The 12,507-nt window shown below is 44.0% G+C and overlaps 1 protein-coding gene across 1 annotated transcript in view; it reads left to right on the top strand.

Moving 5' to 3' along the window:
• Nucleotides 1-4,816: 4,816 nt before the first annotated feature.
• LOC144947317 (transmembrane and coiled-coil domains protein 2-like) overlaps nucleotides 4,817-12,507 on the top strand; it is a 76,049-nt gene continuing 68,358 nt past the window's right edge. Inside the window, exons 1-2 of the mRNA XM_078876568.1 lie at nucleotides 4,817-4,834; nucleotides 7,371-7,687. Of these exons, the coding sequence (XP_078732694.1) occupies nucleotides 7,454-7,687 (234 nt within the window). The 5' untranslated portion in view covers nucleotides 4,817-4,834; nucleotides 7,371-7,453. The remainder of the gene's footprint in view (nucleotides 4,835-7,370; nucleotides 7,688-12,507) is intronic.

Genomic DNA, 12,507 nt, shown 5'->3' with positions numbered 1-12,507 from the left:
CAGCGGGTAAGGGGCCGTCTATAAATGACGTCACGCGATTTTGGACGCTTTTGACCCCCCCTCGTCACATGGCGTCACAAAAGTCAGACCCCCCCCTCAAATATGACGTCACAAAGCTCTGCCCCCCCCCCAAAAAAAAAACATTTCCATTTTGAAAATAAAACATGCTTCAAATCGCTTTAAACTATTATCATTGTAGTGCGTATTTAAAGTGGCGCTGCACTAATGTTGTAGGAGTGTTATAACAATTAGTGTTGTTATAACAATTCTATATTTATATTCTTGGTTCGTTCGGTAAAGTCACGTAGAAAGGAAATAATACAATAATAAAAATACAACAAAAAAAATCTAAAATATTATTTTATTAATTCCCTTCTACGTGACTTTACCGAAAGAACCAAGAATACGAATCCCTCAATTTAACACGTAGGCTTTAAATAAAAATGTAATTCCATATTTATTTAAAGTTGTGCATTTTTATGTGACGTCACATTTCTCACCCCCCCCCGTCACACATCGTCACAAATATCTGACCCCTCCCCCCCCCTAGGGGGGAGGGGTCAGATATTTTTCGAGCTCCAAGGGCGTTTCCTCAATAGCGCTGTGGATGTCTTAAAAGGAGTTTTTTTGGGGGGGGGGGGCGGATAAATATACCTCCTATAATCACCTAGGAATGTCCTTAACGCTCGTGACGTCACTCCACATCGACCAGCCCCCCTCATTAATATTCATGAGCAAGTGACGTCCTCCAAATGGTCACTCCCCCACCCCTCATTAATAATCATGAAAGGGTGACGTCACTGAACATCCAACAGCCCCCCTCATTAATAATCATGAGCAGGTGACGTCCTCAAAATGGACACCCCCCCCTTATTATTACCTACTATAATGAGCCAATAATGTCTGTGTACAACGCTCGTGACGTCACTCCACGTCGACGAACACCCCTCATTAATAATAATGACCAGGTGACGTCCTCCACATTGGCAACACCCCCCTCATTAATAATCATGAGCATGTGACGTCACTCCACATCGAACAGCCCCCCTCATTAATAATCATGAACAGGTGACAGCCTCCAAATGGACCCCCCCGGTCATTCATAATAATTAGCGGGTGACGTCACTCCACATGGGGGGGGGCGAGGCGCATCCTCCCCCCTCCTCGGCGTCAACTCACAACCCTCACTACAAAGGCAGAACCCTCACATCACGCGATCTCCGTAGCGCGTTCGAGATATGGAATGATGAACAAGGGATTATATCCTTTAAATAAAATGTCTGTGTCACCGCGCCCTTACAAATTGCACACGAATGCATGCAATTAATACCACGTCGCGGTCTGCTTTTCGTTTGCAAGTTTCAGATTTACTGCAATACACCCGTCCTTGGACGAGCAAAAGGCTAGTAGTATATAATACTGGTAGGAACCTCCTGGTTACACCAGCCCACAGGGGATTATTGTGTCCGTCCGTCCGTCGTGCAACCAAAAATGGGAGGGGTGGGGCTGGGTGGAGAGGGGAGGGTGGGGAGCGGCTGGGTGGGAGGGTGGGGAGGGGCCTGGTGTGGAGGGGAGGGTGGGGAGGGGCTGGATGGGGAGGGGCTGGGTGGGGCTGGGTGGGGGTGGGAAGGGTGGGGCTGTGTGAGGAGGGGCTGGTCACCCCGTGGTGCCCTTATAAAACTCAACGTTTAACCTACTCACGCCGGCTTGTGCCCGCCCTCACAGTCGGGCATATTTGCGGAATACACCACGCCGCCGTTGACCCTGCAGGCCATTGACCGAGCAACCCAACGTTCCTACCAGCTCCCTCCGCAGGAATGTGTTATGCGACGTTTCGGTAAAATTGCCCTCCTCCATAGCTCCTCGATAAATAATTGCTCGTTCGTTCGCGTTGCTTCCGATATCGCCCAGCGGACCCGTCTCGACCAATCACGTGGTGCGCAAATCCGATATGCAATTAACGTGGTCGACGGTGTGTAAATTAAGCGTACAAATATTAAGTATTCATACGCTTAATTGATTTATATTGTATACTATGTTACCTGCACTTTTGGATCCGGGTATTCGACATCGTCGGAATGATTAATTGAGCGACCGCACGGCGGGCGTGCCCAAGTTACCTGCTCTCCAAATCTGGCTGTCGCTTGATGATGCTGGTTGTAATTACTGGCGAAACGTCGTACTCGAATTGTCAATGTTCGTGGGTTTACTCTCCCAACACACCGCCGGCGTGCTGTACTAAGTAACGCATTCACTGTTGTTACAAGAGGATCACAATGCATCCAGATCTTAAGGCTTTAAAAAAATGCTTTTTGCATAATGCACATTCAAAGCTAACTCACACCTGTCAACCCCTTATCAGTGCCCCTACCTTATTACATACCAATTCAGGCCGTATCGGTCACCCCGTGCCCTAATAAATCTCAACGTTCATCCTACAAAGTCCCACCACAAGGGACAAACACAAACAAATAGGTAAAAGTTATGTTACAAAACAAAAACTGTTTTATGTATTAATTTTGATAGTTGGTGTCACTGATGCTACTTATGCTACTGTCTGTGATCTTGCATGCTGATGCTTGCTTAATATGTGGATGCCCACACTCATGTTGTAAATGCACACCAATAAACACAGACAATTATGAAGGATTTAACAATACATTCATGTACATTTCGATTTAAAGCTTTCGTGACTGCAGGGATTCATCTTCTTGGTTATTTCGGTAAAGTCACGTAGAAGGGAAATAATAAAATAATAAAAATAACACATAATAATCCTTCAGTGCATTTTTTTATCATTTTATTAAATAATTTCTCTTCTACGTGACTTTACCGTAAGAACCAAGAAGATTAATGTACATCCCAGTCCTGTTTGTACGCATTTCATCTGTCCCACGACTTTATTTATTTGGCTGTATGATTTTTGTGTGCACGTATTGAAACGGCTGTACGCCGTATGGACCTGAAAACTCAACTTCCCTGTACAATATTACGGGGAAACCGTATGGGTTGACACAATATTTTAAAAACTTCGGACACGTTTCGACATTCAGTGTCCCAACAACAACAACAACAACCGCCGTACGCCACGAAGTTGCGGTGACGTCATAAGGGGGCTCTTGTGCCAGGCTAGGTGCACCTTGAACCATATAAGGGTCGCCAACAGAGCCCAGCAATGGCTGAAGGAACTTCTAGTTGCTTCTAAGAGACCCTAACTATTTACGATATTGGTCCTGTAGTTTAGACGCAAGTTAAATACCGTACATAACAACAACAACAAAATTAACAACCATTCACGTTGTTGTGAATACAAATTAACAAAATAAATGTAAAATACGAAATTGCATAGACGTGAATATAATTATGCAAGTACGAAAAGATAAAAATAGATTTAACCTTTTCTGGCAATAAAACAGGTGTTAAGATGTTAAACACCAAACCTTTTTCCAGGAATCAAATCAAACACACATGCTCTCATATTTGATATGCATTGTCGTTTAAATTGATTGGCCTACACCATAGACAGCCTTATGGTTTGCGTGTTCACCACAAGTATCGTTTGTGGTTAAGGGGACGTCCATAAATGACGTCACGCACCTAGTGGGGGGGGGGGGGTCAGACATTTGTGACGATGTGTGACGAGGGGGGGAGAAATGTGACGTCACATCAAAATGCGCAACTTTAAATAAATATAGAATTGTTATAACAACACTAATTGCTATAACAACACTCCTACAACATCAGAGTGCAGCGCCACATTAAATACGCACTACAATGACAATAGTTTAAAGCGATTTGAAGCATGTTTTATTTTCAAAATGGAAATATGGTTTGGGGGGGGGGCAGAGCTTTGTGACGTCATATTTGAGGGGGGGGGTCTGACTTTTTGTAACGCTGTGTGACGAGGGGGGGGGGGTCAAAAATCGTCCAAAATTGCGTGACGACATTTATGGACGGCCCCTAATACAGTAACTTGATTCCTTGCAAAAAGATTCCTCATTTGGTGTTCGAACATATTAACACAAACTCCTATTTTATTTGCCAGAAAAGGGACAGAACACCTCTTCTTATTTTTGTTGTTGCCATACTCTGACACTGGCGGCAGCAACACCAACAACACCAACAACTCTTAGGTTTTTTCGGTAAAGTCAACATAATAATAAAATAATAATAAATGAAAAATAACTACATTTTATTATTATTTTACCTACGTGATTTTACCGAAAAAACTTAAGAGTATGAATCCTTGCAGTCACGAAAGCTTCAAATCTGGAATTAACACCAACAACAGCAACATCAAAAGGTTTCCCATAATGACATGCAAATTAACCGGTTTAAAGATTTTGATTTAAAGCTTTCGTGACTGCAGGGATTCATATTCTTGGTTGTTTCGGTAAAGTCACGTAGAAGGGAAATAATAAAATAAGAAAAATATAAAACAATAAAAAAATCAAATTTTCTTGCTGTGGATTTCACACCTGATGATGATTGCTTGTGCTGCAGTCGAAACGTCGTGAGAATTTTTTATTGTTTTATATTAATATTATTTTATTATTTGACCAGTTTACTATTTGACTATTTAATGATTTTAATTAAATTAAATTGTATGTTATTATTTTGTTGTTTTATTATTTTATTACTTCCCTTCCACGTTACTTTACCCGAAAGAACCAAGAATACGGTTTAAAGATCTTCAAAGAGACGGCCGCTCATTGGTTGGCGCCTAAACGGGCGCGCGACCAATGGGCGTCGAGTAACGGGGCCCCGCGCGCCGGGCGCGCGCGCGCGCTTCCCTCCCCCCCCTCAGTCGACGTGAGGGGCGCCCGCCGAGGAGGTGAATTTCTCCCGTCGACGATTTAAAATTTACCGCCGGCGAATTGTTTATAACCTTTTTTTTTGCTAAGGGGGGGTAAATGTACTTGCCTCGTCGTCTCGTGCTGAGTTCGCCGCGTGTGCGAGCGTCGTCGTGATAGTTTATTCGCGTTAACGCTGCCGTTGCTGCGTTGGCTAATAGTGTCACTGTACTATCTTACAGTGCTGTTCTAATTAATCCGCAGTTAATCGTGTAGTGTGGGTTAATTGTAGCGGTAATGTTATTTTTTAAATTTACTATTGGCACGGCTATTGTTGTTACTGCGTGTGTTGTTGTAAGTACAATTTTTGCAATGTTAGAATGATCTTTTAAAACATTAACTTTGCCTCACGTTTGAAGTTAACTTGACTATTCACACACACTGTTTAGTTTTAAACCGCGTGTGTTAATGTTAGTGCTCGCAGTGTTTATGTGTAACTGTTCCTGTGTTTAATCTTGGCGGCAGTTTACGTAAATTAAATCTCTGTGACGTGGGCAAGAGTTTGACATTATGTGTCGCTTTGCGTTGACACGCGTAAACTTTAAGTGGATAACAAATGTCTTAACAATATCTGGTGTTGTTACTGTCAAGATAATTCAATGGATAACAAGTATCTTAACAATATCTGGTGTTTTTACTGTCAAGAACATTCAGTGAATAACAAATGTCTTAACAATATCTGGTGTTTTTACTGTCAAGATCATTCAGTGGATAAAAATTATCTTAACAGTATCAGGTGTTTTTACTGTCAAGAACATTCAATGGATAACATGTCTTAACAATATCTGTTTTTTTTCCTGTCAACATTCAGTGAATAACAAATGTCTTAACAAAATCTGGTGTTTTTACTGTCAAGATCTCAAGGCTTTAGTTTAACAAAAAACCATTGCGGTCTTTATGCACGTTTTGATTTAAGCTGTTCTTATCTGTTAATTCTAGATTTGAAGTTTTCGTGACTGCAAGGGTCCATCATACTCTTTGTTTTTTTTTCTCGGTAAAGTCACGTAGGTAAAAAAATAAGCTTGTGTTGCCTCCGAAACGTCGTGATTTAATTTATTTTAATTTTATTTTTTATCTACGTGACTTTACCGAAAAATCAAAGAGTTTATTCTTATCTGTTCGTCATTCCATTAATCCGCCAGTCTGTTAATCTCTAAGTCTATTTATCTCTCCATTCGTATATTTCAGTCCGTCTGTCAGTTTGTCCGAATATACTTATCAATGTTTCTGTATCGCAGTCAGCCTATCTACTTATTTCATAATTATCAACCGCTGCTAGATGAAGGCATCCTCAGCCCGTTACCATAATCGCCGTGGTGGCTAGGAGATGTTAACTACCTCGCCTGGTGTACAGGAGGTCGGAGGTTCGATCCCGACCCTGACACCTGCTGTATATTATCATCACCACGGTGGCTAGGAGATGTTAACTACTTCACCTGGTGTACAGGAGGTCGTGGGTTTGGTCCTGACCCTGACACCTGCTGTATATCATCATCACCACGGTGGCTAGGAAATGTTAACTACCTCGCCTGGTATACAGGAGGTCGTGGGTTTGATCCCGACCCTGACGCCTGCTGCTGTATATTTGGAGTTTGCGTGTCTCTCTCATCATCATCATCATCACGGTGGCTATGAGATGTTAACTTCCTCGCCTGGTATACAGGAGGTCGTGGATTCGATTCCGACCCTGACGCCTGCTGCTGCTGTATATTTGGAGTTTGCGTGTCCCTCTCTCTCCCCGTGGACGCGTGGATTTTTCTGCGGGCCCTCTGGTTTTCCCCTCCACATTTAGAATCCACGTGCTTTTAGAGTATTTGGCTGCTATAAATGTCCACGTAATAAGCCACTTGGTTGAGCTACCATCTGTGGCCAAGTCGCTTCTGAACAAGAGCGATATAGGTCAGTGGGCCTTACCTGGTGAAATAAAAAGTTTAGTCGTCTAGAGCGTGTTTTCCTTCCTTTGCCAGTGGAGTTAGTCTTGACCTCTGGAACAATATTCCTTTTAGTGCTGACGTGTCTCGTCCAAGCCCACTTATTATTCCTAACAGTCAATGGATATCTTTAACTTGCGTATGTGTTCTCTGATCATATTCCAACGTCTTGACAATGCAGTGAAAAATTAAATAGAAAGTACGTTGAAAAGTATGTAAGAACCGTGGAGATGTGCTTGCTTGGAATCCACACTGTTGCATTATAATGATATTGCATATGCAAGGGCATTGTGAAATACTTAACAGGAACATTCGACACACAGCAAAAGTGGCTCTCGACTTTTAACGGGTGCTTATCTTGCATATGTTTCCTCGTACATGTGTACTGCTGTCTTCCTCTCAAGTGTAATTCCAAGCATGCGCATTTCCACACATCTTTGCACACTCTTCAGCTATTCCAATTTTCTTCATCAATGTCCCATATTTCTCATCCATATGTTTTCGCAGGTAGTGTGCACTGAGTAAACGTCTGCACATCCGTTTTACCATTTTATCTCGTGGCACTGGCGCCTCTGTCCACATGCAGGGAGGAGCGGCTTCGGCTGAGTGAGTGAGCTCCAATCGGCGACGGTGGCGGCGACGGCGGCAGCGGCGTTGCCACGGGCGGGCATGCGTCGCGGCACCAGCCTCCCCGGCCACGGGCGGCAGGCACGGGCAGGCAAGGGGAGCCTCACGGACTCACCGGTGACGTGGCACCTGCCGAGCCCGCAGGGCTTCCGCCGATCACTGCAGCAGTTGCCGGACACGCCCGGGGCAGAGGTGCTGGCTGGCGCTGGCATGAGTGGCACGGTGTGGGGGACTGAGGCGGTGGTGGCAAGTGGTCTCTATGACGAGCCAGAGTGGGTGAGTGAGCGTGTTATTTTTTACCCTAATTGTCTTTGCATCGGCTGCGTAATGCTGTATGGAAGCTGCCTTCACGAAAGCCCAAGGTCTACTCAATCGCAATGATGCCCTCTCATTCCTTCGCTCTCAAAACGTGGACTTCTTTACATGAACACCTGCCATGGCTTGAAGCATTCACTCTGGCCTGCCATCGATTTAGCCTGGATTTAACCAGGCTGGAGTTAACCAGGCTGGGGTTGGTGAGCAGCTCACCAATGCTTGAAAGATTTGGACGTGGCCCCAACTGTGAACCCCTGTGGCGGGTGTGGTGGCATTGGTCGGGTCATGTAGACCAGATTACCAATCACCATCTGCCCAAGCAGCTTCCGCTTAGCTGGGTAGAGGGGACCACAGACTGGAGAAGAGATGGGCTGATGGGATATGGGAATATTTGGAGCTGATTGGACTTGCCGATGACCGGTATCAGCGCTGTCAAGTTGGCCTCTGTGGAGAAGGCTTGTGAAGGACGCTGTTGGCCAGTTGGAGACAGCCGCCCTCCAACAATAACGAAATGCGGAAACGCGACACAACAACAAGCAGAGTGCTGGGTGGCTGAAACACAGCAAGCTGGCAAAGCGGCGAGCACCGGTGGTGTATGTGCCAGTTATCTCAGTCAACCCATAATACCTGAGTCTGTCCTGTGGCTTTCTGGCAGCAGGGAGCTTTCCACACTCAACGTGCTTTAGTGACATCTCCGTCACTTAGTGACAAATAGTTACTTATAGTCCCAGTTGTAAGGGGTTGGTGGACCCTATACGCATTGTATGTATGCGTGTTCCATACCTGCAAGTGGATTGCAGTTCAATGAGTGGGTTGCTGCGTTCCTCTATATTGGATTGTTGAGTATTATCCCACATGGATGCATGGATTTTTCTCCAAGTAAAGTATCCTTCCACATACAAAAACAAAAACACATGCTGAATTTGTAAAACTTCGCAAGCAAGACCATACCGAAAATTAACCCTGAGACTCAGACACACTTTCCTGGGTGAACAAGTTATGGATCAGTTGTAATTTGTAGCTCGATAGACCACACTCTTTGTGTTTTAAGCACTGCATTTGCATATGCCAGGTGTATGTGTATAAATGATTCCAGATATGATCACCCTTTTTTTGTTCAGTATTCAAACGTTACTCATGCAACCACACCTGCCGCTTTCGATAATCGTATTACTGAGAGGTTCACTTCCAGGAAGATGGAACCCAACGACCAGCTCGTCAGACCGAGACTGAAACTAGTTGTTATAGCTTTGTTATCATGTGCACAGTCTGAAGCCAGCGTTTATATTTTACTGCACTTGTAGATAAATGCTAAGTCTGTGTATCCTGGACTGGTCCAACACAAGCTTAAAGATTTGTTCATGTGGAAAGGAGATTTTCTCAAGGTCAAGCACGGCATTATGGCACTCTGGCGAAGTCTCAGTGAGGCCGTTCCATTACGTTTAAATGCATTGAAGTAGTGATGCCACTAGAGTGCTATGACGGAGTGCCTAACGGTGGATTTAAAAGTCTTTGCGTTTCAACTAAGATTACGCCCGAATTTTGCCGTGTGCCCGTTAATGCTATGATGCCGTGTACATAACCGCTAGGTGGCAGCACGGCCACATAAATGTAATGTCTTGCCGTTGCAAATAAGTTGCATTTGTGAAAAGAGACCAAAAAAACGTGTTACTCCAATCTAAGTGGCATCAAATTATGACAATTAAATTGTTTGGAAGGCGGTGAATAATTAACCACCTACTCGTGAACCAATAATCTTACCAGTCAAACGAAATTTGGAAGAAACAACTATATCAACATTTTAGTTTTTAATGAATGCACACCATAGTGGGAAATATGTAAATCACGAAGCATTATGCGAACAACCCCGAATGCCTTGCTTGCATATTTATTTTTGTATCTGCTGTATTAGCTGTTGGTGCAAGTATGCCTTACAGTATGCGCCATTTTCTGAAATTTCTGTATTTGTTTTCTGTCGCCCCCTACCCCCTTTGCCCCGTAAATTACAAAGCTCCCAGGTTAGGTCCTTGACTGACCCCAACTCCTAAATCACTGGGCCGACTCGCTCGCCATAGCTCATTTTTAAAGCTGTGAGTAAAATCAGGGGTTTGACCTCCAAGTCTTGACCTTCGCCGCTTACCTCATTCTTTCCCGTCATTTAAAACCGGTCGTGCGTCCATCGCGTCGCTGTATGCGCTTTGTCAGGGAGACCGGTGTCATGACAAAATGTAGGTGGGGGGGGGGTATACAAATGTACTGGAGTCATTTTATAAACATTTCCTGGGGCTCTATTAATGTCTTGGATTAGACTGTGTGTGTGTTAGGGAGCAATAGTGCGTTGTGCAACGAACCTGGTGACCAAGAGTTTGAGTCTTGCTCACAGCCACCATCAGTGACGATTATCTGAACCGGTTCTGGGTCTCTCCTAGGTCGACTCAGCCTCAAATGAGTACCTGGTGAGGTCTGTAAACATCGCCACTAGGGAGACAAAGGCAGCCGGGCAAGATGCTGGCCATCCACCCCCTTGTGTGCTGTCCCGACCTTCATAGGCGCTCGCTAACAGCACTTGCTCCTACAGTCTGTTTTATACAGGGGATTGTTGCCTTTGTGTTTTGAGAATTAATATACAGGAAATGTTTTAGTTGTTAGTAAACAATACTTGTCGAATTTCCATTATTCAAGATCATGATTCGATTTAAGAAACCAGTGCTTCTCTTGGTTGTTCTGTTTTGTTTATATTAATTTGGTACATTTGGTATTCACGGCATTTTTATAACGCAATGCTATCACAAAGGATCTATATTTCAAAGACACAGTCTGCATTGGTTGGCAATATTGAGCGATATTGCCATGTGTAACCTAAATGGAGTAAATTTCGAATAATATTTAGAATTGGTAGACTATGGCCTACTTGTTTAGAATGACATCAGGCGATCTTTCACGTCCACTTCACAGCTAATGGCACGTGATAGTTTATGATAATACACCAACGGTAATATCCAGGGAAGCCTGCTGTGTTCAAACCGTGTACCTGCCAAACAAGCAGCAAATGCACCACTGATGGGCCATGTCACCTGTCACCGGCCCAGATCTGATTCATCTTATTGTTTGTTCTATTTAATAATTTGATTATAATTTGCAGAGATTGAAAACTATCGTTTGTTTACGTGCACAATGCAACGCCTGTAATTTGAGCGTACAAATCTATTTCAACAGATGAATCATTACATGCCTAAGTTATGAGCACACTAATAATTAATCTGAGCAGGTGCCGCAATATACAGTACATTCACGTGGGTTGCGCTTAATATAAAATCACTTGGCCTCAAGTTAGTACAGTTAGTGTTGCGTGCCAGCAAATACTTGCACTTGGAGAGACAAAGGTGAGCAGGCATGTGTGTGCACCACCAGCTCATTTGATAGCCTCAATAGGTGCTCACTGAGCGCATGTGCCCTATTAGCAAACGTGCGTATGACATTGTGTGTGTGTCTTGTCTTTGAGTGTGTATGTATCTGGTTGCGTATGTGTATTCTGGTGTGTGACTACATGTGCGTTTTGCTCGCCAACAGCACTTGCCCCAACAGCCTGTTAAGGCTATACAGGGAATATTTGTCTTTGTAGGTATGCTGCGTCGGCTTTTATTGGTGTCCACTAACATGCACTTGCCCCAATAGTCTGTGTAGCCTCTCAGGGTAATCTGTGTCTTTGAATGCATGTCTGTATGTTCGTTGTGTATGAAGATGTGTGAGTGCATGTGCCTTTGTGTGTGAGACTACATGGGTGTCTGCGTGTGTATGAGAAACTGTATGTGTGAACCTGTGTATGTGTGCGAGACTGTGTATGCGGGTATGTGCATGTGAGAATATATTTACGTAGGAGAATAGGTTTTCCCCTTTTTTCTGGCAACCAAACAGGTGTTAAGATGTTAAAACACCAAACTGGAACCTTTTACGAGGAATCATGTCTCCATTAACCACAATACCTATGGTCAGAATGCAAACAAAAAACATACTCTGATAATATATGCATTGTCTATGAAACTGATGGTCCACACCAGAGACAGCTATGTAATGTGTCTGTATGGGGCGATGTGTGCTGGTGTACATGTGTATGTGACCATGTATGTCTGTGTGTGCATGTGAGTATTGGTGTGTGTAGGAAGTGTTGGCACAGTAGTTCACGTAGTGTGCTACAAACCCGGCGACCTGAGTTCCATACCTACTCACGACCAATAACAGTAGTGAATATTTGAACTGGTTCTAGGCCTCCTCTAGGTTATCTCAGCCTTCAATAATGACCTGGTGCAGTGTGTAAACATCAACACTGGAGAGACAAAGGTGGAAGGGCATGGTGTTAGCCAACCTCCTCCCCCCCACCCCATCAGCATGGCCTTCATAATTGCCTGCTAACAGCACTTGCTCCAACAGCCTGATAAAGGCTACACGGGGGATCTTTGTATTTGTATGTGTGTGCCGGTGTGTACAAGCACTCTTATAGTTGTGTACTGGCCTGGAACAAATGGACTCTCATAAATTTGGCCAGACGCATCATGCAGAGGGCGATGGGAATTTTTATTGTGCCTGCCAAGCAGTGGGACGGTGATTTATGTTACTCAGGCTGCGCTTTGTACTAATTTTTTTCACATATTTTGTTCGGGTCAAACCTCAGAAACCAATTACTGGGAATTGGTGGTAAATGCGTTTTCATGGTAAATTATTCGTTTCTTTTATCAGTCCTGCTTTTGGGCCGAATGCGGCTCCCATTCGTAATAATAACCGTA

This window comes from Lampetra fluviatilis, chromosome 44, assembly GCF_964198595.1.
Source record: "Lampetra fluviatilis chromosome 44, kcLamFluv1.1, whole genome shotgun sequence".
In the NCBI taxonomy this organism is placed as follows: domain Eukaryota; kingdom Metazoa; phylum Chordata; class Hyperoartia; order Petromyzontiformes; family Petromyzontidae; genus Lampetra; species Lampetra fluviatilis.
Note: the sequence above shows the minus strand (reverse complement) of the source record. Positions and strands in the feature narration are given on the sequence as shown.